Genomic DNA, 26,694 nt, shown 5'->3' with positions numbered 1-26,694 from the left:
GTCAAGCAGAATAACCAAGTTTGCTTACTTGCCTATTGTTTCGAGTTGCAGATTTTTTTATGTATTTAACGCTTGTATTTGTAATGATTCTTGTACCATTAAGAGCTGTGGCAAAAAAATGCATGATAGCGATCGGGTATCCCTGCGAAGCTATTCAAAACCGCTCTTGCGGCCGTAGAAAACTTTTTTATCTCGCGTATTTTGTATGTAAATACGCGAGATAAAAATGCTCCGAGATATTCAATACCTAATGAATTCGGATTTGAATCTTAATTTCAGTAATAAAATTATGAAAATGAACATCAAGATGTTTATTACGCTTTCAAATTAATACATTTTAGAAATAAAGTTGCGCTTTGTGACAAAAGGAAGGTTTAAGTTTATAATCTTAAGAAAAACTTCATTTATTTTGAATTTCGATTAAACGTATATTGAATCGGAAATAATAATATTGTAATCATTGGCCGCCCCTGGGACGCGCCCCCCAGGATAGGGTGCCGCGTGCCGTGGTGAGCCGTGTCCAGTGCGCCTGCGCGACCCCATTCTACTAGGATTTTGTGTTCCACCCGTTTTTCAGTCGTTTCTTATTGTGTTCCCCGACGGTTCGCCGCCACGGCCCAGACTGTTTTTTCCACCAATTCTAGTAAGTACGGAAGCATTTTACTGGATCTTTTGAGAACGATTCGAGAAAACACACCGGCCTGTGAGTCACGAAACTACACAACTCAAATAACAATATTGTCCTTCGTTGCTACATGTTTTGACGCGATGCACATATTTTCCATACTGGTGCCTGGCGCATTTGCGATCGATTTTTAACCCTCACGTTTGATGTTGTTTAGCGGCGAATCGCCAAATCAATATTTTTGTTCTTTTTGATGGATTAATTGCATGCAGATAAAAAAATTAACTGTGTTATTTTGTACCAGCGAAGTTTTTCAGATAAAAAAATTGGGAGCAGAGAAAATCAGCAGGTGTCGGCGCCGGCGCCGGCGCGCGGAAAATTTTCGTTGAATTTTTTTCACTGTCTAGCCAATATTGTTATTATTATTTTACCATTTAGTTCATTTTTTTAAGTATTATGTTTTCCAATGTATTCTGAAAGTAATAATCACACAAAAAGCAGAGTTTAGTGACCGTCCAAAACCAGAGACAAGCGAAACCGAATTTCGGCTTCTGTTCTAGTTTCGGCTAAAATCAAAACCGGATTTAAATAAGTTAAAAGTCGCTTCAAAACGTCTAAAACTAGGCGTTTTTCTTGTTTAACCTTACGAGTTTATTAAAACAAATGTTAAATAAAAATACACAATGAAATAAAAGGCATAATTTTAGAGAGTAAATTTGTATATTTTTAGCGCTTTTCGGTTCGTTGTTATGTTATGATTACATTTCTATCTTAATATATATATATATATAATTCCTCTGTACGTGTGATGTCACCGTACTCCTCAGCCGATTTACGTGCGGTTTTCAGAGAAATACAAATATTTGCGCTGTGCATGTTCGTAGATATCAAAATTTTCAATCTAATATGTAAAAAATAAGTTAGGAGCATAAATGTTTTATTTATCGATCTACTAGAGTTGCGTTCGAGGAGAATGCAATTGCAAAAAAATTGAAAAATGTTATTTTTTTGCGTATAAAAAAAGTTTGTTTTTGAATGTTTACGAATGACATTTGTTTTTTGTGGATCTCAATCAGATTATTTCCTTAAATTTCTTATAATTTGTACCTATTTATTTATTTTTATTGGATTTTTGGTGACAGCAAAATAATATTAAATTCAATACATTTTAACAATCGTATTCCTACATAAGTACTTCCCTTTGTTGGTGAGACGACCGGCGTTTGACGTTTGCAAAAAGAATGCCAGATTTGAAAAAATATTTATATAACGAAGTGTTGTACGAAAGTAAAGAAAGAAAAATTATTAGCGGTTACAGTGGCTGATTTACTGACATTTGCCAATAATGTTCCCAAACAAAATAAATAAATTACGCTTTTTATGTAAAACGAGCTGAACCCGGCAATGCTTTGCTATTGCTAGATTTAAGTAAATACTCGTATATATAATAAATTAACACTCTCAAATGTTTGATATCAACTATTATATTTAGATCAAATTAGTTATGTGTGTACACATTATTATTTTTGTATTTCGGATTACATAAATTATGAGGATATGCTGTGACAGTGAATTTTGATAAATAGATATTTGAACATTGTTTTTCTGTCACTGTCTAGCAGATTCCCCCTCCAATACTGTGCGAAAAATACAACTGCATGTCGTACCTTAAAAAGTGCCTAACTAAAATAGACAAAATCGACGTTTCGTTGTCACGTTTTCCACACTTCAAAATTGAACCGATTTTGTTATTTATTTATACAAAGTATCAGAATGAAATTATCTTTTTTGTCCTATTTTGCGTTCTTCAAAAATAGTTATCACATGTGTAGACTGTGCGTCCGAAGACAGCAGATAAAACTGGGCGCTTTTATGGGTTTTTGGATGTTTCTAGTTCTTATAATAAACAATTTATAAATAAAAAAACAAAACAATAGTAACTCGCCAATGGTAAATATCTATACTGTAAAAAATCAATGCTCTTGTGCCATAATCCAGGAAGAAAATACGGGAATTCGTTTGTCTGAAGAAAAGTCAGACTGCGTTTCCTCTTAAAATGAAATATTATTAAGTATATTTACAAAAGTAACCATAGAAACACGTTCAGTTTTTTTTTAAATAAAACCATTGACCTATTAATACACATTATGCAGCTTGAGCCCTCCAAAATTATGATACCTTAACTCATGCCCAAACAATCAGTCATGCTTAACGCGTGTTTATTCGTTCTTTAACCGCCAGCCGGGTTTTGACGTGAACTTGAGATTTAATTCGAAACCAAAATGCGCGATTGTGTCTTGAAAGCGGGTAAAAACCGTTGGAATTAACGCAAAAAAGATGATGTAACTTTTCGTTTGTAAGTTACCTGGGTACTTGTTTATAATTAAATTCCACAATTTAAAATAATAAATATTCTAATTTAGAACTGTTTTTATAAGGTCAAACTCTGCTCTATTTGCCAACAGGGGTGCACTTGATGTTGGAATACGATTTTCAAAAATGTATTGAATGTCAGTTAATATTGTATTATTATTACCAAATATCCAGTAAAAATAAGAACAGTTGTAGAAATTAAAAGGACTTTAATGAAATAATCCGATTGGGATCCACAAAAAACTAATGTTGTTTGTAAACATTCAAATATATATATTTTTTTAATATTAATATATATATTTTTTTTAGTATATGCATTCTCACCGAATGCAGCCCCGAGGGTCGATAAATAAAACATTTAAGCTCCTAACTTTTTTTTAACTTAAAGAATTGAAGATTTTAAGATCTGTAAATATGCTCAAGCCTAAGTTCTTCATCTCCCAAAAAACAGCACGTAAATCGGTCTAGTAGTTATTTAGTCTATCGAGGTCACACACGCTGATTTTTCAAATTCATGATTTTCTTACATTAAATATTGCCTTTGTTAACTTATTGCATTCAATATTGCGTTTGTTAACTTAAAAACTTTTAATATCAAATGTTCATTCGCGTATTTTATTTTTCTTAGGATACCTACATATCGTCGGTATACTGGTAAAACCCTCTAAATGCCAATTGACAACACTGAGAAAAATCTATTCCAGTGTTTGACTCAACAAAAGTATTTTCAACATTTTTAGGACACTCATGAAACCATATTAATTCCTTTTAATAGTTTTAATGGAAGAGATTAATTAAAATATATGGTAGATAAATTTAATGCTTTTTACCGGAAAACATTAAGGAATATATTTTTTTTTTAATAATAAGGTTTTATTTATACCTGATAACTTTGAAACTAAACCTAGAAGGATTTTATCATTTGATAATGCTCGAAATATGATATATAACTACATTTTGCAATTGTTTTTATCAAATTTTAACATTTATAGGGTTTTACCAGTATACCGACGGTAGTTGTGAATTATTTGCAGATGTATTCGTTAATTTTTACAAAATAACCATAACCATTCTATTCCATACATATATTATATATGTATACAGGGTGTTCTTTAAACCCTGTCACATCCGAAACCACGATGATCAGTATGAGCAAGAAGACATATTGGCAAATTAAAACATTTTTTTAGAAAGAATAACATTTAAAAAAATAAAACATCTAAAAAAGCAAATGGTTGCTTACTTCTGCAGGGGTGAAACGAGGAGGTGGAAGGGGGGAGTCTGACACTGCGCCGCGCTCCCCTCACTTTTCCCCTGCAGAAGTAAGCAACCATTTGTGTTTTTTACTATTTTATTTTTTAAAAAAATCTTTGCTCTAAATATTTTTTTAAATATGCTATTATGTCTTCTTGCCCATACTGATCATCGTGGTTTCGGATGTGACAGGGTTTAAAGAACACATGTATTTTATTGTTTTCGTGTTCTTTGAATGACCAAAAGACGTCCTTCTTAAGCACTTTGTCCCGGCATCCCCTTTCCATCAATTATTCCATCTATTTGAAGATTGTATATGCACAAATTGTATGTTTTCAAGTACATGTATCTTTGTTGATTAAAATAAATATTGTTGTTATTATTATATCTTGATTTTCTTGGACGCCTCGTGGTGTTTTGGTCAGCGCATATGCTAATAATGCTTGATGTCCAGGGTCTGATTCCCGGCAAGGTCGACATGTAATATATTTTAAAAATATTTCACAGTGAGACTGATCATTTTACCTTAATGTAACATGTAAAAAATGGTCAAGATACTCTGCATTTGGCGCACCAATTCATGGCCCTATGCACCATTGGGTTCCGATAAGGCGATGATGATACTGATGTATACTGCATTTTTACTACAGCCAACTCCAATTATCCGGATTAGTGAGCGCCAGAGGTTTTAACATAAAAAAATACTTAAACATGTCCAGCGATGTTAATGGCTGAAGAAACGGGCCGGCCGCCAGCGCCCTTTTTTATTTGTTATAACAGCTTATTTATTTTCTTATTTCCTGATATTTGGTAATCCGGATGACTGGAGTTCGGATAAACGGAGTTCTACTGTACTTTGCGAAATAAAGAGATTTTGAACACCATTACACGCACACATCATATCCTACTCTGACTATTTTATTTGGAAATATATAATATAATATAATTAATTTGGAAACATTATGTTAGCTATGATATCATAATATAGGAAAATATTTTGAATGTTCAATTGTTAAATTTAATTTTCAAACAGATTAATATCCCATAGTAAATAGATATTATTAAATAAAAATACATCAACATAAAAAAAATTTTTTTTCAACAATCAAACAATATTTTGTTACTGCCATCATAAAATTGCAACCGAGATGGAGAAACTTTTGAGAATAGCATACGGAATCATAGGTATTACATGGCATGTGACCTGTCAAATTCTGGTTTAAGTGACCACTTTTCACCCTGTGTAACATTCAAAAAAATGTTCCCCATATCTGTTATAATTATTTTAATTTTAATAAAGTCCATGGAGGTGAAATCCAGTAATTAACATATCTACACTAAATATTATTGATCTGTGTTTTAATTTCGTAATTTGTAGTTTTCAAGTTATCCACAAATTTAATTAATTAATCTCTGATATTACCCTGTAACAATATATGTAAACATGATAATATTGTGTATTAGCTAAAAATCATATACAGGTGTTATTTAAACCCTGTCATCCGAAACCACAATGATCAGTATGGACAAGAAGACATATTAGCATATTTAATAAAATAGACAAAGATTTTTGAAAAAATAAAATATTAAAAAAAACAAATGGTTGCTTACTTCTGCAGGAGAGAAGTGAGGGGAGTGCGGCGCAGTATCAGACTCCTCCCTCCCCCTTCTCGTTTCTGCCCTGCAGAAGTAAGCAATCATTTGATTTATTGATATTTTTTATTTTTATTTTTTATGACAGGGTTTTATGCACACACTGTATAGGTATCTCTATACCAGTGTTTTTCAGTTTTTTTTAATACGCGACTCCCCCCCCCCGCCCCCTCCAACGCAGTCACGAGCAATGCAAAAGTTAAATAAACATTAAGGTTAGATTAAGCGGGTCGCGACCCGCAGGTCGAAAAACAGTGCTCTATATCGTCAAGTTTCTGGCACAAGTTGGTGACTACAAATTTTCGAAAAATGAGATGTCTTCATAAACGGCATCAAATAATCTTTATTTAAAAAGAAAATAATAATATTTCGTATTTTATAAATACATTTTTTAAAAATAATATTCAGCTTGCAGTTTTATTTAAATTATTGACTTGGGGTGAGCTTTTAAATATAAAAGTGCAATATCTCACAACTAGTAAAATGTAGCTACCAACTTGTGCCAGAAACCCGACGATATTGTAGGATCTTTAACAAAATATCTTGCTGAGAATTTCATTTACCTTTTTGATCATGGTCTATCACTTCCCATTCCTCGACAATACCACATTATCCAGCACCTCGTCTCCTCCCAAACTGGTTCCACATTCCTCATCACATAATATGAATATTTATATTAAGTTTAAATGTCGCACTGTGAGTGTAAAAATGAAATAAGCGCAAATTTCTTATTTTCGAGATTTAAATACAAAACAATTGCATTGGTCACAAACTTTAAAGTGCAAAAAGGAAGTAACTTTTAATTCAATAACCCATAAAAAAGGTAAAACACATTTAAAAAACAAATTTTTCCAAGCAATGTGTGATTTTCAAACTCCCATATCTGGTATTTGAAAATACTACTGTTTTACACTTAGGGTGCGATGTTCAAGTTCTGTCTGCACACTAAAAAACAGCTGTAATTTGAAAACACATATCTGTATTTATATAGTTAAAAAAACATAAGTAAAAACTTTGACCAATTTTTGTTTCGATATTTGATTGGCTGGAAGATGTTGCATTTAGCAATAAGCGCGCCAAAGTGCTTTTTTTTTACTGGAAGTGTAGTAGAACTCCAATTATCCGAATAAATTGGGACCGGACCCCATTCAGATAGTTGGATTTTTTTCCGAAAAAGGGTCTATTTTAATAAATTACTGTATGTTAAAAATGGGAAAAAAAAACTATTTTTTAAAATTTAACGGACCCCGTGTCTCGACTTAAAATTTAGCCAGCAGTTACTCGCTTTAAATGGTGAACAACCAAGCTTCTGAGTTAAAATCTTAGCTTTTTCACTAAGAATAGGACCTGAGATTGAGTTTCCCATGGAACGTTGCTGCAAAAACCACCACTTAATCATTATTTTGCTAATCGCAGTACGTTTTCGTGTTAATTTTTTTTTTCTGAAATTCCGAAAGTGATTCGGATAATCAGCGATTTGGATAGTCGGAGTTCGGATAGTTGGAGTTCTAGTGCATAATAAATTAAAGAATTCGTACATTGGTCAAAGATGCGTCTTCATAAGAATTTTTTGTGTTATTTTTACAGAGATCGTACATTTTGAATGGATCCATAGCATCTAAATATGGCTCACGAACTTGTGTTTTATACCGAGTATCCGGAGAGAAAGAACTATAAAAAGCTTTTTCACAATGCTCTACTCACCGTAATAACTGACAGGTAATATTGAAATAATACATTATAGTTGCCACAGTACACCGAACAATTCTGCCCAAGCTCTGCTGAAATATATTTATGGCAAATACATAAACTACAGTATATTTAAAACATAATTTTTTCAACAATTTTAGTAAACAACTTAAAAATTATGACAAATTAAAGTAACTTCCTTAATCAGCTCCCTTAAAAAGTTATTGTTTTTAGCGTACGATTGTTTTTTTATCAACACTTAGAGTAATAATACGCTACTAGGTAATACAGTGGCCCATACAGGCAAAAACTATTCTATGATTATCAACCACGAAGTAAGCTACAGTTTACAGCAATATAACGGACCGAAGGTATTTAGGTCGAGAATTGCAAGTGCAAACCGAAACCGTCCGTTACACATTTGTTGTTAAACTAACTCTAAACCAAAAATTTGGAATGCGTTTGTTTTATACAATAGAGCTAAAAGGTTTCTCTAGTAAATTATTACTCTGAGTATCAAAATAATAATATATTGTTGCGGATATTTGAAATGCTGTTCCTAAGCAGACAACCAGTTTGTATCGTATCTACACTGTGTTTTTGCTTATAAACTGGAAACTTTCAGAAACATTATTTCGTTTTTGTACTGAAATATTTTTTTACTGCTTTTTGTTTTGTAACAAATGGTTCTAAATTTCTTGTAGTTTCATTTACATTTAACTTATTTTGTCAAAAAGCTGCCTTTTTGCCTATGAGGGCTGTACCCGCTGTAAGCAATTCAACTATTGACTAAAAATATTTTTGCATAAGTCTGCATCTGACTTGTCAAGGAACGGTTTGATTAAAGCAATATCTTTTTATTAATATTGTTTATTTGTATTGTTGTTTTTTTTATTAATAAACTATAAACATTTTCCAGGAGGAACAGAAGGCAGAACGATGAAACCAGGAACTTATTGGAGGATCCTCCTAATATTTCTAGAAACCCTTCACACTTTAGTGTTTTCTCATCAGTTCGCCTAGCAGTTTTGGACTCATGGAATTCACACTTCCATACACTTATGACCACCGGGGACGAAATTGAAGCAGAAGAACACATTCCTCCAGTTCATAATATTGAAACCTTACCACCGGTACAATACTCTTTAATAGCTAATTCTTTCTCATATACCAAAAACTATCATTTTAATGATAGCGGTCAGCGCGTTTGCCTGCCATGCAAGAGGTTTCAGTCCCGATATGGTTGATGTGAAATATTTATTTAAAACGGCATTATAACACCAGAATATTTCATAGTCCCTGGACTGGGACCTGAAGCGTAAGATTGATCATCTTTCCACTATGTAAGAAAATTGATCAAGATACGCTGCGATTGGTGTACCAATACAGTGCCCTATGAACCATTATGTGCGGAAAGGGAATGAAGAAGAAAAAATATCATCCAGTAACTCAGAAACAGGAGGGAATATTGACGCTACTGAATCGCGATTCTCATTTCACATTTCACATTCTCACCTTAGAAATAACATATCTTCTAAATCCTCTTTATATATCAGAAAAATGGAGGGATAAACATAATAAAAAAATAAAGATCATAATTAAAAAATTAAAAAATATTTATGCGACCGAAACTTAAACGGGGTTCAGTGGGAAAAATACCGTTTACGTTTATTATTCTGATAGCATTATTGTTCATTGTTTATACCCATTAAAATCTTAATCACTCGGGTTTTTATGTTGACAGTCTGGTTACTCTACCCTTACTACTCTTACCACGCATCTTATAGTGACCAATATGTAGTTTTAAACTTACTTGAATTACAGTCCCAAGTAATTTTTATTAAAGGAATGTATCGAATAAGCAAAATAACCCTAAGGAATCCATAATTGAATAAAGAAAATAATAGAAAAAAAAAATACATTATGTTAAAAACAGATATTACACAATATTTCTTATTGTAGTATTTATATAAAATAATAGATAAATCAATAATCACCTAAACACTAGTATAACTTCATGAGCTGTGTTTTTTGTAAATAGTATATAATATATTATAACATATTTATTAATATCACGTTTACGGCTTATTATGATTTTTCATTTTAATTTCCAGGTAGTTAATATTGGTCTTGTATCATTATTTTCTCTGATATTTGAAGTTGGTACAACAAATCCTGATATTTGTAAAAGAACTTTATTTTCACTCTTGGAAGTTTTGGAAGGTTACAAACCAGAAGAACTGGCAAAAGAAGCTTCTGAGGTAAGTACAAATACAGCTTTAAAAGATTATAAAAACTTTGCTGTATGTACACTATTGAAGATTTTCCTGACATTTTTTATAATATTTTGATCCATGATATCCACACATTAAATATGTCAATATTTTTTATTGAACGACCCATAAACAGTACTGGGGAACCTGGTGGCTCCGGGCACTTTTTCGTATATATTTTAAGTTTATGAAGATTCGCGTCGACAAAATAATTTTTTAAAAAATAAAATAATCAAGTCAATCTGTTAAGTACATGTGAAGCACATTACCACTATCAGATATGTGTTATTTTTGTATTTTCTGGTTTCCGAAAAGTGTCCGGAGTCGCCACTACAAGCGTGGTGACTTCGGACGACTATAAAATTCTCTCTGTATTCAATTAAATTAAAGTTCCGAGGACAACATACACTAAGTGACCAAAATATTAGTTTTTTGTTTAAATGATGTTGTGTGTAACACACGAGGGGTTGAAAAAAGTGAGAAATAATTTATTTTTTTTAAATAGGCACTTGTATATTTGATTAAAACAGTAATTAAAACCATTTAAATGTAGTAATCTAAATACTTTGGGCACTGAAAACTTGGCAGCTGCATCTCAAACAGATAAGTTTTTGTCCCGTACTTCCAAAATAGCTTTTTCAATATTTTGTGAATCATATTGCTGATATGGTCGTCCTCCAACCTTCCGTTTGTATATTCGCGGCATGTTTACTTCACCTCGCAAAATACGACATTTTTATATTTATTTTATATTCATTTAACGAATAGAACTCTATAGATCAAACCAATTAATCAAAATAAATACAATTATATTGTACTGGTTTGTTGAACACTTAACAAAAATTCAAAATTGGCAGAGACACGGTAGTGCCGCTATTATTATAATAAAACAACCCGCGTAGCGACATGCCGTTGCGAGCATACTGACGCAAGAGGACTGTGATTCGCGTTACCCCCTCCCTACAGATTACCTTGAAGCGAAACGATGTACCACTGTCCGACTTCCCCTGCCATGTCTGAAGCCACGCCGTTCCCCGGTATTTATTGACAGTGTCAAATGATTTTTTTTAAATCGCTAATTTAAATAATATATGTCCCAATGTTAGTAATAAAATTGCTGGTTGCTAAAAGCATTGAGTAGCAAAAAATTATATAAAAGTTTATGTATTAACAGGTTTTGGATAAACTATTTGAGATGTTGCTGCAGTTAAGTTGTGAACGTATGCCCAATGATCCACCCGCAATCTCTGATGGAACCAGCCTTCCTGCCATAGCGAGTTCTTGCCTATTGGCTTTGTCGGTATCTCGTGGCAATACCACTCAGCTCCTTACAGCCATCAGTCGCTGTATTATGTCACCTAACGCCCATGAAGAATCCAACATCATGGTAAATGCATATAACATTATTATGTTAATTTTCACATGGTGTAAAACTTGAGACAAAGTCATTCATCGTCCACCTTTCGAATTTCCGTTAATTCTGTGCTTATTTGAGGTACTACTTGTCTTTCCATATAGGTACAGGTTCCAGTGAGAATATAAAAAGCTTCTATTGATTTCAAAATAATTATGCAAAAAGTGATTTCATGCAGAGTGCTTCTCATATAAGCCTAATTTTCTTTTGAAATATTGTAAATTAGCATTTTATTAATTATCTGTACTGAGCATGATTAAAAAAATAATGCCAACATAATGCAATTAAAAAATCACGAAAAATACTATTTTATTGTGAATTGAATATGTAAAAGATATAAAAGACATAATAAAAATATGAAACCGTTAGTATTAAGTGAGATTTTAATGCCTTCACCGATCAACCAACATTCACCAATCCGTCTATGTTTGAACATCCATATTGCTTCAATTCTCCTATCAATATTTGTGAAGTAAAACAACTCATCAAAATTATTTAACCTACAAGGCAACGCCTGCAAATTTTTTTTCCCTTTTTTGACCAGTTGATTACTTAACAATATTTGAAGTATATTGTAATGTTTGTTTCTACAAATAGCTGTTTCTGAGTGTTTCTAAGTCTAACTTTTCTAAGTGCTGTTTCACCTTTAGAATTTTAAAAATAAATTGCGGCAAAATATTGACGATATTTTCAGTAAGAAATGAGAAAGCAAGGCCTGATCATATATTTTTACAGGTCCCTAAAAACATCATCACATTCCAAAGATTGGTTCAAAACTACATTATGGGATCTGCCACATTCTGCTACTGGCTAAATAGCGGAATTACAATTCAACACAAAGTATTTAGCTTTGACTTACCCCAGCCCGTGAACAAAAGCGAGAAGCCTGGAATAGTGGTTTACTGTCTGCTATCAGACGGAATTTTCTTGTTTCTCTATACAAATATTGGCTTAATGAAGATTGGCTCCGGGTTTGGTGGTACTATCAAGGCCTATGTTTACGTTCATAACCCAGACGCATTTGGTGGCAATCCTCTCGTGAGACTTTTGCACCATAAGGTAACAAATCATGTTATTAACTGTATTTTAAATTAGTACAACGTAGATTACAGCAAGATCTCAATAGAGACAGAAATATGTAACCTCCTCAAGTTCCCCTTTAATATTTAAATGCTTAGACCTCCAAATCGCCTTAGCAAAAATATTTTACCATCTATGTTGATATACGTATTATTTTATTTATTCACTCGAAATGTGCTGACACAAAACTGAACAATGCTGCTTACATTATTACATTTGAGTGTGTTTTACAGAAATCCCTGTACGCAAGAATAATAAGCCAATCGTTTTGGTTTATTGTTGATAAAAATAACCTGACTACTGATACCGTACAGGTGAATTGGAATGGAGTGGACGAAAGACAGATAAATACATTTGCGGATAATATTCACATCTGTGTGATATGCTCAACACTAGAGGTATTGTATTGATATATATGTTAAAGTGTATAATCAGTTTTCATCAAGCGTCCATGATGAGGGTCGATGAGATCAACCCTGATGATGGATGCTATAATGTGATCTGAAACATCGGAAAAGACTGTAAATGACACACAGTATAATAACCTAGAAAAACTCACCTTGAGTTCTTTCCATTTGTTTTCAACATAAATCTGAAATGCAATGTATAATATCCATTTTTGTCAAAGTCTTAAAGAAAGTATTGGCAATCACCTCACAATAGTTCATTTTCTTACAATCATTTTGAGTTTAAGAACATATTTTGAGTATTATTCAATTAAAATCTATAACCTACGTCCACTATCTATTAAAACAATTAGTAACGAGAAAATGTTCAAAAAGGTCATAAAAAAATAGATGGTGGAGCTAGGTAGAAGTAAAATGGATTGTTTCATTCGCCAAAACCAATATTTAATCAACTGCTCCACAAGTGTAAAGCTTGTGTTTTTTTTTTTTTTTAAAGGAATAACTCGCTAAGCCTCTATTTTGAGGCTTGTCAGCAGGTGGGATAGAGGGGATATGGAAGAAGGTAATGAAAAATACACCACAACACCCAGACCAATTGAGAAAAAAATCTTTCTTGATTTTTTTCTTGCAACTGGCGGGAATCGAACCCGCGACGCCAGTTTCACAGATAGCCGTCTAACCAACTGCGCCTGTCGGTGTTAGGTTTTTGTTCTTTCATTGTGCGTTTTGTAATATAAATAATAACGATGTACATAAATTAATTATAAACAGAAAAACGTAGTGTTTCAAACTGTCTTAACATTTTATTAATTATCTCTGTGTATTAAGTTAGTCTTCTTTGTTTATTCTCAAATGTAAAAATATTTTTAAAAAAAAAGTATATTGTTAAGTGTCCTCGGCACGGTTAACCCCAGTGAGGTCACATTATTTTTATCATTAATTATGTTTTGTAAGTGAAAAAATATGAATAAATAAATAAATTTATTTACATTCTAAACATCCATGATTATTTACTTTGGTTGTATGCCTAGACTACCGTATTCTTTGAGAAGTTATTTACCTCTGTTGAGATGTTTAACTCATTTAATAAATTTATTCTATCCAGGAGGGCTTAATTCTGAAGTTGTGCGAGTTACAAGGAACTGGTGAGAGTCGAGAAGTGGTGGTGACTCGGAAGGTAATCCTCAACTTATGGCGCCGTGTATTGTATACTCTCGGGGGAGCTGATGGTATTCAGACTCCGGTAGAGCTGACTGCTGCGGGGCAGGATGACGAACCCATGTACATGACTGCGGGACAAGACTTCAAACTTGTTCTCATGGCATCAGGAAAAGTAAGCTAAAATCCCTTTATTCTTTGATGATTTGTAAATTCGCAGCAACCTTTGCTGATAAATGTCACCAGACAGGTGATGCCACTTGAGAACCACATTTGCCTACTTTATCATGATCTTTAGTCCAAGATGTCAAGTTGACAGTTCACAAATGAACTATGAGATACATATCTGTCATGTTAGAAGGCAAAGGTGTTGACAATTAAAGAAAAAAAAAGAAATGTGATAACGCACATCAAACAATTACAATATTTAAAATACTGTTTTTAGTTTTATTCCACTTTTATTATAATTTTCACCAGTGATCGGGTTTCTTATGCTGAAGTGAAAGCAGAGGTTCTATTCTGAATCTTCTCGCGGGGGTAAAGAGTAGTTCATTTGTGGATTTTTATTTTTTGCATGCGACGTAACTTTGCTTCATATATTTATTCAAAGGGCTTTAACTTGTACAGAGGTTATAAACAATTTACGAACATAAAAATACTATTTAAAATTTTTATAAAAGAAATATAAAAAAATAAATTAAAATATTTTCACACAGATTATTAAACATCGAATTACGTAAAATAAAGAACAAACACATTTATACGGGATCAATTTAAAGAAGAGGACGGCACCCAATGAAATACAGTCAGCACGTTTAAAGAATTGTATAATTGTACAAGGCAACGGCGTGTGGCGGCACGTGAGGACTCCGGTCAATTCACAGAAGGCAACAGGTCTTCTCGGACTAGTTTGGTTAGTCATCGCGAGGGGCCCAGGTTGAACTGAAAAATAACTTAATACAATTTTTATTGATTGGTTGGAAGAAATTGAAGTTTGACAATATGGATGAAATAATTTTATAGCGGCCAAAAAGAAAATGGTTATTGTAGAGAGTTTTATATATATAAAAAAAAGTCCTATACCTGAGAAGAGCTGAATCTGAGTCATTTACCCTCGGCACTTTTCCGGTCGCCACGTTCCTCGTAGCTCCGCCCACTCCCACGTCACATAACTAGTTTAGTCACTAATACACTACACTCTGCCTCATTGTCGAAGCAGGGCCGTAAGTGTCCCTCCATAATATGGCGGAATTACGGATCAGATTTCATCCTGTATCAACGTAAAAACCGATCATGATGATTTTTTTGATTGATTGATTTGATTTGGTGTGTATTTTGTAGAACTCCGTATTTACAGTTATAATATTAGAAATCAAACACTGATTTGAGTCTACTGAACACTTTATTGTATTTTTACAAATATAAAAACAAAAATTTCGTGACAATTGTTTTGCCTTTTTAGGGCATTTTCCAACGAATGTGAAGATTAGATGGGTTGAATGTCCTTATATTGTTATATAATTCAAGGTACTTAAGTAGAAAATAAAAATAATCTTATAAACTATAGCATGTACATTAATCATAATTTAGGGGAAAACCAATGGTTAAGGGCGAGGCTAAGTGTTTGATGATTTTCACTTAGATCGTTATTATGACCTCGTTATTATGAAGCATTACAGTTGAATTGACCAAATCGCATTTGTTTTTTCCGTTTTTTAAACAGTTTTATAATGTCAATTATAATTATCTACAAGACTTGAGACATTTCTCAAAGAAAACTTTGTGTTTTTAAATATAAACTTGGTAAGTAGTTAAATTTTTCAATCAACATATATGTATATTTACTAAACTATGTTTTAATGCTAGTTTAGTATAATATTAAAAAATAGCAGTTTCAAATATGAAACACCAATATCTTAAAATAGCAGATTTGTACCAGCTAACCATACATCAATATATTCAGAGCATATTACAGCACATTATATGACATCTCTATTTTTTAGCTGTTTTATAACGGAAGGGCATTATCAAATGCATTTAAAACAAATTGGAAGCATATCTGCCGATGGAAGCAGCTGATGATGGGCAAAGGACAGAAAGTGACCATGGTGGCTGTCGGACATGAAGGTCAACATGCTCTCATGATGACTGAGGATGGACATGTGATGTTCAGTGGTCTCGCAAGGAGGGGCGAAGATGGGGACACTCCCAAGATAAGGCGTCAACCAAAACAAATACGGAATAAATTATTTGGAAAGGTAACTATAGTTGCTTTTATATGGTTTTCTTTTTCAATGTCATACTGTTTTAATTTTGTAATTTTAACATACATTCCCCTATCCGCACCCAGTGGTGCATGAAATTTGAAAAGAGTTAATAACCAAATCTACACAACAGTTAAAATGTTTTTGACTTTAACAAATGATAAACATGGAATTTATTAGTTTTTTTATACATTAAAAACTATTGAGTAAAAAAATATTAAGTATTTGACCAGTTTTAATGATTTTTAAAATTCGTTAAGATTGTTTTAGTGCTGTAGGTGTTTTCTGCAAATTGAGAAATACCGTTTTGTGATGGACACCATTTTCAGAAGGTGATTGAAACATTTTTTTGTATGAAAGCGGTCTGGCTGTTTTTAGCAGGACATAGAATTGACCTTACTGCACCCGATAACATCAATATCTAAAATTTAATTAAAAGTTTTTTTTTAAATCAACATGCGGTTGATTTTTAATGCGTTAGTGTGAGTTTTTTGAACGCGCAAGCTTAAGTTAAACCACCAGTAGCTATTGAGTGAAAAATCTCATCCACGGTTCTGGTTCTATTTCACACACACATATTGTATACTTCATCCTCCTCTTATGCATTACTCCTACTTTAACTTGTAATATTTCACTTTGACTATTTCAATGAGGAAGTACAGTGCTATGGGAAATGGAATATAAAAAATGTTTTGCCATTTGTTTTATATTTGCTCGACGTTAGTAAAAAACAATAGATGATTTCAAAAACAGTTTTGATAAAAAATTTACATTAAATATGTTTAACTCTTTTAATGTTTGTAGATTATGTGTAAATAAGCTGTTTTACTCTTATAGATGGAACACGACGTGGTTATTGCGATTGCCTGCAACTATGGTACCTCCGCTTTCGTCACTAAGAGAGGAACCTTATATATGTTTGGGAAGGACACGCATCATTGCTCTCCCAATGGATCGGTGACTGGATTACAAAATGTTAACGCCTACAAGGTATTTTAATTTATTTACTATTTAATAAACATATTTTTTATTACGACTATTACACATTTTTATAATCATAATATCTGTACCCCAGAGGCAGACGGATGAATCTCCAAACGTCAAATTTTAAACAATGGCCTAAAGAATCTACTTGACTGATTTCTAATAATTCAGAACATTAATTTGTATTTTCAGTATTTTAATACATTGGTTCTTTCATTATAAGGCTTACATTTCTTCAAAATCAATGGACATGATCATAAACTGGATACTAAAATCGAAATGTCATTTCATCAAATTCTGGGTTTGCATCCGTCTGCCTCTCGTATAGATTTTAGGTGTAAACATAAGTTGAGCTGGTGTTTCTACCAAATTTAAAAATGAGCACCAAAAGTACAAAAACAATTTACTGCAATGCAAAGTGAACATTTTTTACACGGCTTTATCGCGTTCAATCGAGGAAATAAAACTGCCACAGCTGCTCGAAATATTTCAGTGTACAGTCAGGATGCTATGAATGAAAGGAAAGCTTGTCGATGGTTTTTGCATTTCAAAGATGGCAATTTCAACCTGAAAGACATGGAGCATTCCAGACGATCAGTGGACTTTAATGAGGACCGCTAAAACCATATTAATTATGAAGATCTTCTTCAAAACAATTGGCTAAGCATATGAATTATATTCACCATCATCATCATAAGCTCGACAGTCCTTGGTAGGCCTTGGCTAAATCCAGGAGTATCCTCCACTCTTGTCGGTCTGCTGTCCTTCCTCTCCAGTTTGTCACTTTCGACAATGTCATATCCGCACTGATGCCGTCCTCCGTCACATTTTCGGCCTTCCTGGTCTTCGTCGTCCTTGTGGCACAGAGATAGTTAGGCGTTTGATTGAGTTTTTACCGTCCATTCTAATTATATAGCCAGCCCCACCTTGATGGAGTTGATTAAATCGGGCGCTCTGTAAATTTCATATGGCTCCCTATTGTAAAGACGACGCCGATGGTTGTTTTCTCTCGCAGAGCCATTCACAACTATTCTTCTCGAGGATTCTTCTTTTGAGAACTGCAATGGTTGTAGAATTATAGTGACATGACTGTATATCGCCATCCTTAATCATCCTACCGTCCCTCGATTGAGCGCAAACTGAAAACGGTATAAATAATGCTTCTAATCAAATTAAATCATATTTGTAACGTAAAAGCGAATACAAAATCTCGTAAAGCAGAAAATTTCCTTTCGAAGATGTATGACTTTTACCATTTTTAATATATTTTTTATCTTAAAACCTAATATATAAAAATATCGTTTGATGAAAAAAATCAATAATTTATAATTGTAAAAACTGTGTACATGAATGAGAGATTTTAGAAAGGAAATAATAGTCTCAGCTATGATCAAATTTTTTTATAGGTTGCTTTGGGCAAGGCTCATGCTGTTGTGTTGTCTCGTGAAGGAATGATTTACACATTTGGAATAAATAATAAGGGCCAATGCGGACGATTTTCTACTCAGTCGAGTGAGTAAATTCCGTATTTATTTATTTCCATACCTAAGTTTATTGTACATTGTTTGAGATATAAGTCCCAACTCCATGGGACTAAAAGTCCTGTGTTGAGTATTTGATGAACACTGGCTTATAAGTATGTATACATTGAAATTCCAATGGAGTGTATCACATTTGTTTGTTATAATTATTTTTAATAAGACAAAAATTACACTGGTACTGTTATAATATTTTTTTCCCTGCGAAGTCGAATCAATTTTCAAGTGGTTTAAATTACACATAGTTTGATTTTTAAACACTGATTTGAATCTACTTTAAATAGTTTATTTTATCTTTAAACACAAGAACGAAAAATTCGGACAATCGTTTCGCCTTATTAGGGCATTTTCAAACAATAATAATAATAATACTTATATTTTTGTTTTGGAAAAAAATATGATATAAAAAAACTAACGTAAGTATTTATTAACATGTATTGTGAAATAATTTAAACCACATTAGTTTTTAAATGCCCTAATAAGGCGAAACAATTGTCCGAAGTTTAAATTTTTTGGTATTGTGTTTAAAAATAAAACGAATGACATTTTGTTGAATATTAAAATAATAATATGGAGTTTCTACAAAATACACACTAAGTCATTAAATAATATTTTGAATTACCTTTTCAGGTAATCACTTTCGTGAGCCGTTTTGAATGTGCTTGTTTTTTAACCTAAAAATTACAAATGAAATCTTGTTTTTTATGGATTGATTATATATTTTAATCTTAAAAATGCACTATTAATATTTTTGATATGCGGAAATTCTCAATTATAAATTTGACAAAATTCTCTATTGTAAATTTGACATATTAAGAAAGGTTAATAAAAAATATGGGTAGTGGGGATTTTCAATTAATTTATAGAATTAATTCATAAAGTATAATATGCTTAGCCATGGTGACGAAATGTTTGCGGTGCAGCACGGGGAAAAAGGAGAAAACAAATAAGGAAAATATATTATTGACTAATTTGTTGTAAAATAATGAAGACAAAAAATTGACTCAATCCATAGATTATTAGGACACATATTTACATGCATAGCATTGTTTTAAAAGAGGCTGGATTTCTTTTCAAGCTAATTCCTCTCACTCTCTCAACCAAAATCAAATATTGCCCAAGTTATTATAATATAGAAATGATTTATTTAAATATAAATCAATTTTATTACAGAACTCAAAATTTGTCCTCCTGGAACCCACAAATGGAAGCAAGATCTATGCATGATCTGTACTCACTGCCTACGCTGCACTGAATTCTTGTCCAAGTGCACGAAAAAAAATAATTTTAGAGAACCGGGAGAGTAAGTATTGCTGATTTTATTTTTCTTCTGGTACTTGATAAGTATCTGTTTGATTTTATCAATGACTAAAATGTAAGTAGCATTTCAATTTGTAGATTTGCCTTCCCTGTCTTAATTCCCTAGTGGACTTTTGTCTAGATCGGTTATGATGCTACACAGAAAAATGCTGGTGTGCGAGATGAGAAAGTGCTTGAATGAGGGATGTTCATTTATCGTTCATCGGAAAATGTTTTCTTACACGCGGTAAAAATTAGAGCATTTCATTGTGCGTCGAAGTTTCTCAAAAATGTATGAAAATTTATAAAAACAATAACTATAATAATATATTATTAAAATTTAAAGCATTAATTTTGTGGTCAAACATTTTACTAAATGTTATTAAGTATTTGTATATAACCACTTACCGCCTTTTCTATGTCTACCGGTTTCGAGACGTACCCGTCTCTTCGTCAGGACATCAATCAAACCAACATCCAAACCAACATGCAAAACCCGCTATACACCTTCATTATAGTTGTTGCATAAAAATATAAAACCAACACGACATGCATTTTAATAAGCACATGCACTGATTAGGACAATTTTGGGGAATTATTATTATTTTTATTATTTTAGGATTAGGAAATATTTCACATTAGGAAAGCTTTGAAAAATAATGTTCCTTTGATAAATAATCAAACAAACTTCCAATATAGTCCTTTATACGATGTTCCACTGTAATGGTCACCTTATAAAACCTGTTAAGCTTATGCCCTCCCTCCATCCCCTCTACTTTTTTTATTATTTCTCAAACAAGATAATATTTTCATAATTTAATCAGTGCATGTTTGTCCTAATCAGTGCAAGTGCTTATTAAAATGCACGTCGTGTTGGTTTTATATTTTTGTGCAACAACTACGGTGAAGGTGTATAGTGGGTTGTGCATGATGGTTTGCTTGTTGGATTAGTTGGTGTCCTGACGAAGAGACGGGTGCGTCTCGAAACTGGTAGACATAGAAAAGTCGGTAAGTGGTTATATAGAAATATTTAATAACATTTAATAATAATAACTACTTTGAATTACGTCACAAGATCTATATAATCAACCAATCAATTACAAGGTTTTTATGTGTTGTGATAGATTTACGGCTATCGGTAGCCATTTTTTTCAACATTTAGTGTATTTTTCGCTACGGGGATCTACTTTTAAATGTCAGCAGAACTCATCAACCCAGTGGCGGCGTAGCGTGGGTTGGCACCCGAGGCGGTTTTCAAATGAGCACCCCCCAAAATAAAACAACAAATACTTACTAAACGTGCTTACGCGATTTTATTTTACTAAAATATTCAATAACATGTCAAAGTTTACTTTTCTTTCCCTTTCAATTGACAAAATAGAGAAATTGGATACTCGCGCTTGGCTCATAGTTGATCTTAAATACGATTTAATTACTTTAATTTTGAAAAGCTACTTTCAATAGTCCCATTTTACAATGAATCTCAGAACCTGCAGGGTAGTCTACTAGACTGCCATTTGGCAAGAAATGCTGATGGCTTCCAAGTCGCGCCGCCGTGGGACGATCTCCAAAATAATGTCTTCATCAGAAAATTCATCATAGATGTTTGACAAATTTAGAACTGTACCACGAAGTTCTTCTTCTGTTGACGTAAACAAAGTTTTAGGCTGCACAACACCAAGAATGACATCCATTGCTTTGTATCGATGGATTAGTTCCTCATAAAATCTATCGACACTTTCATGTATCGTGCAAAATAGTAGCGATGATAATACGATACATGAAAGTAATTTTTATTTTTTTTAGCTTAGTTTGACAGAAAACAAAAATAGATGAATACCACTAAACTGTTTAATTACAATACAATTTTTTTCTAAGATAAAATAACTTGTATTTAGCGGTCATGAGTCAGTTTGTTCCGCAATAAAATTAAAATACTCTCAGTATAATGATGATGTATACATTTTATCAAATATGCCTTGTAAAGGTGAAAAATATTTTACAGCAGGATTTTACAATGGCAGTGTTTGATTTTAGGGTATGTGGGTGTGGAGAGGGAGACAGCGGGTGTGAAGTGTGCGGCGCTTGTCGAACTTGTGCTGAAAACCAGCCGCCTACTCCTTCCACCTCCAAGGACAGCCGCAGTAAGTAATACGCTAAAATTGCAACAATTAAAAAAAAAAATCTTGTTCTCTTCCTTATCTAAAGCCCATATTCGAATTATATTAAATTAATAAAGTATTATTATTTATATTTAAAGCATTAACTTTGTGGTCGAACATTTCAAATAATGTTAAATATTAGTGCATAACTTCGTAATGTCTAACTGCTATTCGTGAGAACAGTCACTATAAATATTTACAAGTAAATAAAAAATACACCGTCACCTTAACCATCATCACAGTACGAGGGTTGATTGTATGCTCCACCCACCTATTTCAAAATGGGCAAGAAAAAATAAATTGTTTTTTATTGCACTGGACTGGACTTATATGCACTTCTTTCAGCAATGCTCCAACATTTCAATAGCTTCCTAGTAGAACATTTGTCTGACTCCTGCCAACCATTCATCTACACAGCACATGTCATCGTTGTTGTCCAATAATTTATTTCCTCGCAGCTCCTTGAGTTTCGGTAATAGTCGGCAGTCACTGGAGGCTAGATCAGGTGAATATGGGGGGGAGGGGTAGCAGCCATTGACACTTTGTGTGTTTAACGCCTTGTGTGCTGATGCATTGTTTAGCATTTTAGTACTGAACAACATTTTGCAGAGTACAGTGGCCTTTGTAACTAAACCGTTGCAGGTTACAATTTGCTACTCAGATACTTTGCACGTAGTCAACAGGGGCGTGCGATGAGGTATTTGATTAAGGAATCAATTACTTGATAACACAGTAAGCAATATTCAGTTCTTTGAAATAAACTGAAAAGCTATTTTTTGCTATAATTTCTTATATATTATAATACCATCATGTCAACCGATTTAAGTGCTAAATTTGTTATACAACACTTACAATTTACGAAAAATAAACATGTATTGGTTTGTTAGAATTGCTTCCACAAAGCTGAAGATCTTAATTTGCGCATGCGAATTCAGTACTGGGCGACCGCCTTATAGGAACCAACAGACTTACGAGAGCAAAAAAACATCATTTTGAACTCAATTATTTAGCTTCGGAACTTATATTTTGCCAAATGGGTTATTAATTACAGAGCATTTCATCTGTGTAACCACATTTGAGTAATTTGTACAAATAACAGAAATATTCCGGATAAACTACTTGAACCATTAAAGATGAAACAGAAATAAGTCTATTTATACTAAATGCGTCTACTTATATTACTGGGACCATCTTTTACTATTTGAGCTACTGAAAATATGAAACAAACTGTAAACTGTAAAGGCCGTACTTATTTTATTAAAATCAAAGTTTAATAGGCACAAAGTTGTTTAAATTATTATGAAAATAAAACTTTGTTATCAGTGTTACACAATTTTATTATTTTACAAGAACACAACTATAGTTTCGGGAGAGCACTCCTCCCATCGACGGGTGATATAAAACTAATATAATAAACACAGAATATCGTTCACAATGTCATCGAATCTAAACCAAAAATCATAATAATTTATAATGAAGTGTTACGAAGTGAATGCCGATTCAATTAAAAATACAAAGTTGTTTATTTATGTTTTGAGTAGTCGTAAACGTGTACCGTTAATACAGTGGTTAATACCATTGATGCAAGTAGACACAACGAACATTAATTTTCTAATATAATTTGCAAAATGAACAAAAATGCAATTATACTCTGATGTCCGCCCATTAAAGAAAATTAATCACAAGAAAACGTATTGTGTTTTGTATAAATAGAAATAAATAAATTTGAACTTTGATAAACCTCCCTTGAGGTTTTTTTTTCTCAAAAGTGGCGCTACATAAATAAGTGTTTTTATGAAACTATTTCGTATAATTGTATTTTCCAGGCCATCCTCCACTTGTTGTAGAGGAAATTGCAAGCAAAGCATCACGAAAGAGTCATACTTCACAGTGTAAACAACTACTGACTGATGGCCCGGATGAATCTTCTGACAACGATGGTTCACCCCAGAGAGCTGCTTGTCTTCCTCCGGCTCAAATAGACCTCGGAGGAATGCGGATAGCCCAAATATCCTGTGGCCTGCATCACACTTTACTCCTTGCCCTTTCTGGGGAGGTGTATAGCTTTGGTTCTAACCAATACGGACAACTGGGTGTGGGAGATCTCAACATAAGAACGTCCTTAGTGAGGATAAAGGTGCCTCTAGCCATTCAAATAGCTGCTGGATCCAATCATTCCGTCATACTGACACACTCCGGAGAAATCTACACAGTCGGTAACAATAACGTAAGTTCGTCCCCTTTCTCTTATTCATTACCAATAATAGAGCGTAGGGCCCTCCTTGCATGGCACACCAATCGCAGTGTATCTCGGTCATTGGTGTGAATACATGAACGCAAAATTATGCTTCAGGTGCCAGTTGATGGACTATGAAATATTGCAGTGTAAAAAGACCTTTTCAATAAGTATTTCATGTTAGCCTTATCGGGAGATTAAACTTTATGTATGGAAGGCAAACATGCTAACCATAAAACCACTAGGCAGAAAATGTTAGTTCAATTTAATACTATTTAGAAGTATTCAAATAATCAAAAGTTTGTATAACAGAGAGGGAAAGTATTTTTGAGAAGGGGTTATGGAATAAGTGTGTATATTATCACCTTCACTGTTATCAATATTTACCGTCTTATCCCGTGTACGTTGAATTCATTTCGGCTACCATTGCAGGAGCCATCTTCAGTGTAAACTAATTTACGAAATGCCAAAGTTACCAAAAGTGCTGTGAGTCAGCTGGCGAAGATTTGAAAGAATCGCAGCATAACCTAAAAGAGACTAGTGAAGGTCTTGGTTTGCTCGGGTTCATTTATGGTGTAGAATGTTGGACACAGAGAATGTGAAAAGAAAACAATCAAAGCTTTCAAAATATGGTGTTTGCGGCGAATGATATCTATACTCCAGGAACAAGACATAAGATAAAGACCCATGTGCCAGAAAAGGATCCTGAAGTTCTTTGGATATATTCCAGAGGAAACTCTGATAGTTTGGAAAAAATCCTCCTGGGAAGTGTCGAAGGGACAAGGTCGCGTGGACGTCAACCGAGAATATAAAGAGCTTAGTCGCTGAATTACCAAAACTATCGGGGACAAATTAATGCCTACAGAGTAGCACAAGACTGTTTCAGGTGGCAATACACATTAAAATAACACGAGTTATCATAAAAATCAAATTAACACAAAAATAAAACTATGAGTACTAAGAATTTAAAAAATAACGCTGTGATTAATAAAAAAGGAGAAATAAAGCTAAACACATCTTTACACTTTGAAGTTCTGTTTTTTAATGAGGAAGTCCTTTAACCGTTTGCTTCTTTGCTCGAAACTGGTATAGTTCTTTACCTTGGCGGGAAGCTTGGTTAAACATCTCTATAAATCTCAACAGAGGCAACGGTTTTGGGAATTGGATATGAAAGCCTAGACATTCAAAAAAATGATCTGTCATTAGCTAGTTTGACTTTACACAATGTATGATAAGCAATTTAAAAAAAATATAATTGGCACATATTTTTAATAATGATTTAATGTTTATGTATTTCTTTTTTTTACGAATTTTGAAAAGTGTTTACCAATCAATGATCAGATCAATGACTGATAATAGGCCCTGCAGGTGGCTAGATTTATATATTTAAAAAATGTATCCGTCGTCGAGGTACCTCTCTAAATTAAGTTTGATTTTTTTTTAGTTTTGAATACTTGTAAATAAATACATCCATTTTTTACAACGAAACTGAATTTACAAACCAATTTGTTTTAGAAAATTTGGAAAAAAAATTTCATAGTAATTTTGCTTTCAATGTTTTCAAGAGTAGGATTAAAATATTATCTAGACAATATGTTATAATATCTAGACAATTAGTTATCATACCTAGACAATTTGTTACATAAACGTAAACTGATCATTCTTGCACTTCAGGGCTGCTATTCTGAACGCTCTCACGGCCGTGTAGAACACCTTTATAGCGCATATTTAGCATGTAAAGCATTATCTACGGCCGCCAGAACGTTTAGAATAGCAGCCCAAGTGCCAGTTTGGGGACCATGAAATGCTGCAGTAACAAATCACCTATATTAATTAGCATTTAAAATTATTCCAGAAAGGACAACTCGGGAGAAGAGGTGACAACTTAACACCTAGCCCAATAGCTCACTTCGGGCCTTCCAGGGGGTGTAAGGCCAAGTGGATTGGTGCTTCTGGTGATGAGACATTTGTTAAGCTGGATGAGATTGTCATTAACACACAGACTCTGCAGTCTGCCCACATAACTGGGGATCAGCACTCATTATGTAAGTATTGCTACCAATGTTCAACAAGTAAAATGAAATAAAAATATTTAAGAATTTAAAACTGACCTTTTGATCTGAACTTCTTCAGAAGCATATAAAGCTCACCACGTCGGATGATGCTATGAATGAAAGGACAGCTCCTTGGCGGTTTTCGAGTTTGTAAGATAGTAATTTCGACTTAAAAGACATGGAGCATTCCGGACGACCAGTCGACTTTGATGAGGACTGCTTTAAGCATAT

General features: G+C 33.2%; 1 protein-coding gene across 1 annotated transcript in view; it reads left to right on the top strand.

The window, feature by feature from the left end:
• Positions 1-549: 549 nt before the first annotated feature.
• Positions 550-26,694, top strand: part of hiw (MYC binding protein highwire) — a 242,193-nt gene continuing 216,048 nt past the window's right edge. The window contains exons 1-15 of the mRNA XM_088232701.1: positions 550-643; positions 7,493-7,624; positions 8,514-8,727; positions 9,709-9,855; positions 11,042-11,254; positions 12,017-12,340; positions 12,595-12,759; positions 13,874-14,101; positions 15,930-16,184; positions 17,028-17,180; positions 18,581-18,686; positions 19,886-20,015; positions 22,049-22,155; positions 24,000-24,400; positions 26,265-26,454. Coding sequence (XP_088088827.1) covers positions 7,530-7,624; positions 8,514-8,727; positions 9,709-9,855; positions 11,042-11,254; positions 12,017-12,340; positions 12,595-12,759; positions 13,874-14,101; positions 15,930-16,184; positions 17,028-17,180; positions 18,581-18,686; positions 19,886-20,015; positions 22,049-22,155; positions 24,000-24,400; positions 26,265-26,454 — 2,728 coding nt within the window. The 5' untranslated portion in view covers positions 550-643; positions 7,493-7,529. The remainder of the gene's footprint in view (positions 644-7,492; positions 7,625-8,513; positions 8,728-9,708; positions 9,856-11,041; positions 11,255-12,016; positions 12,341-12,594; positions 12,760-13,873; positions 14,102-15,929; positions 16,185-17,027; positions 17,181-18,580; positions 18,687-19,885; positions 20,016-22,048; positions 22,156-23,999; positions 24,401-26,264; positions 26,455-26,694) is intronic.

Source organism: Micrasema longulum, unplaced genomic scaffold (assembly GCF_059751315.1).
Source record: "Micrasema longulum isolate JH-2025_06_02 unplaced genomic scaffold, ASM5975131v1 h1tg001011l, whole genome shotgun sequence".
In the NCBI taxonomy this organism is placed as follows: domain Eukaryota; kingdom Metazoa; phylum Arthropoda; class Insecta; order Trichoptera; family Brachycentridae; genus Micrasema; species Micrasema longulum.
Note: the sequence above shows the minus strand (reverse complement) of the source record. Positions and strands in the feature narration are given on the sequence as shown.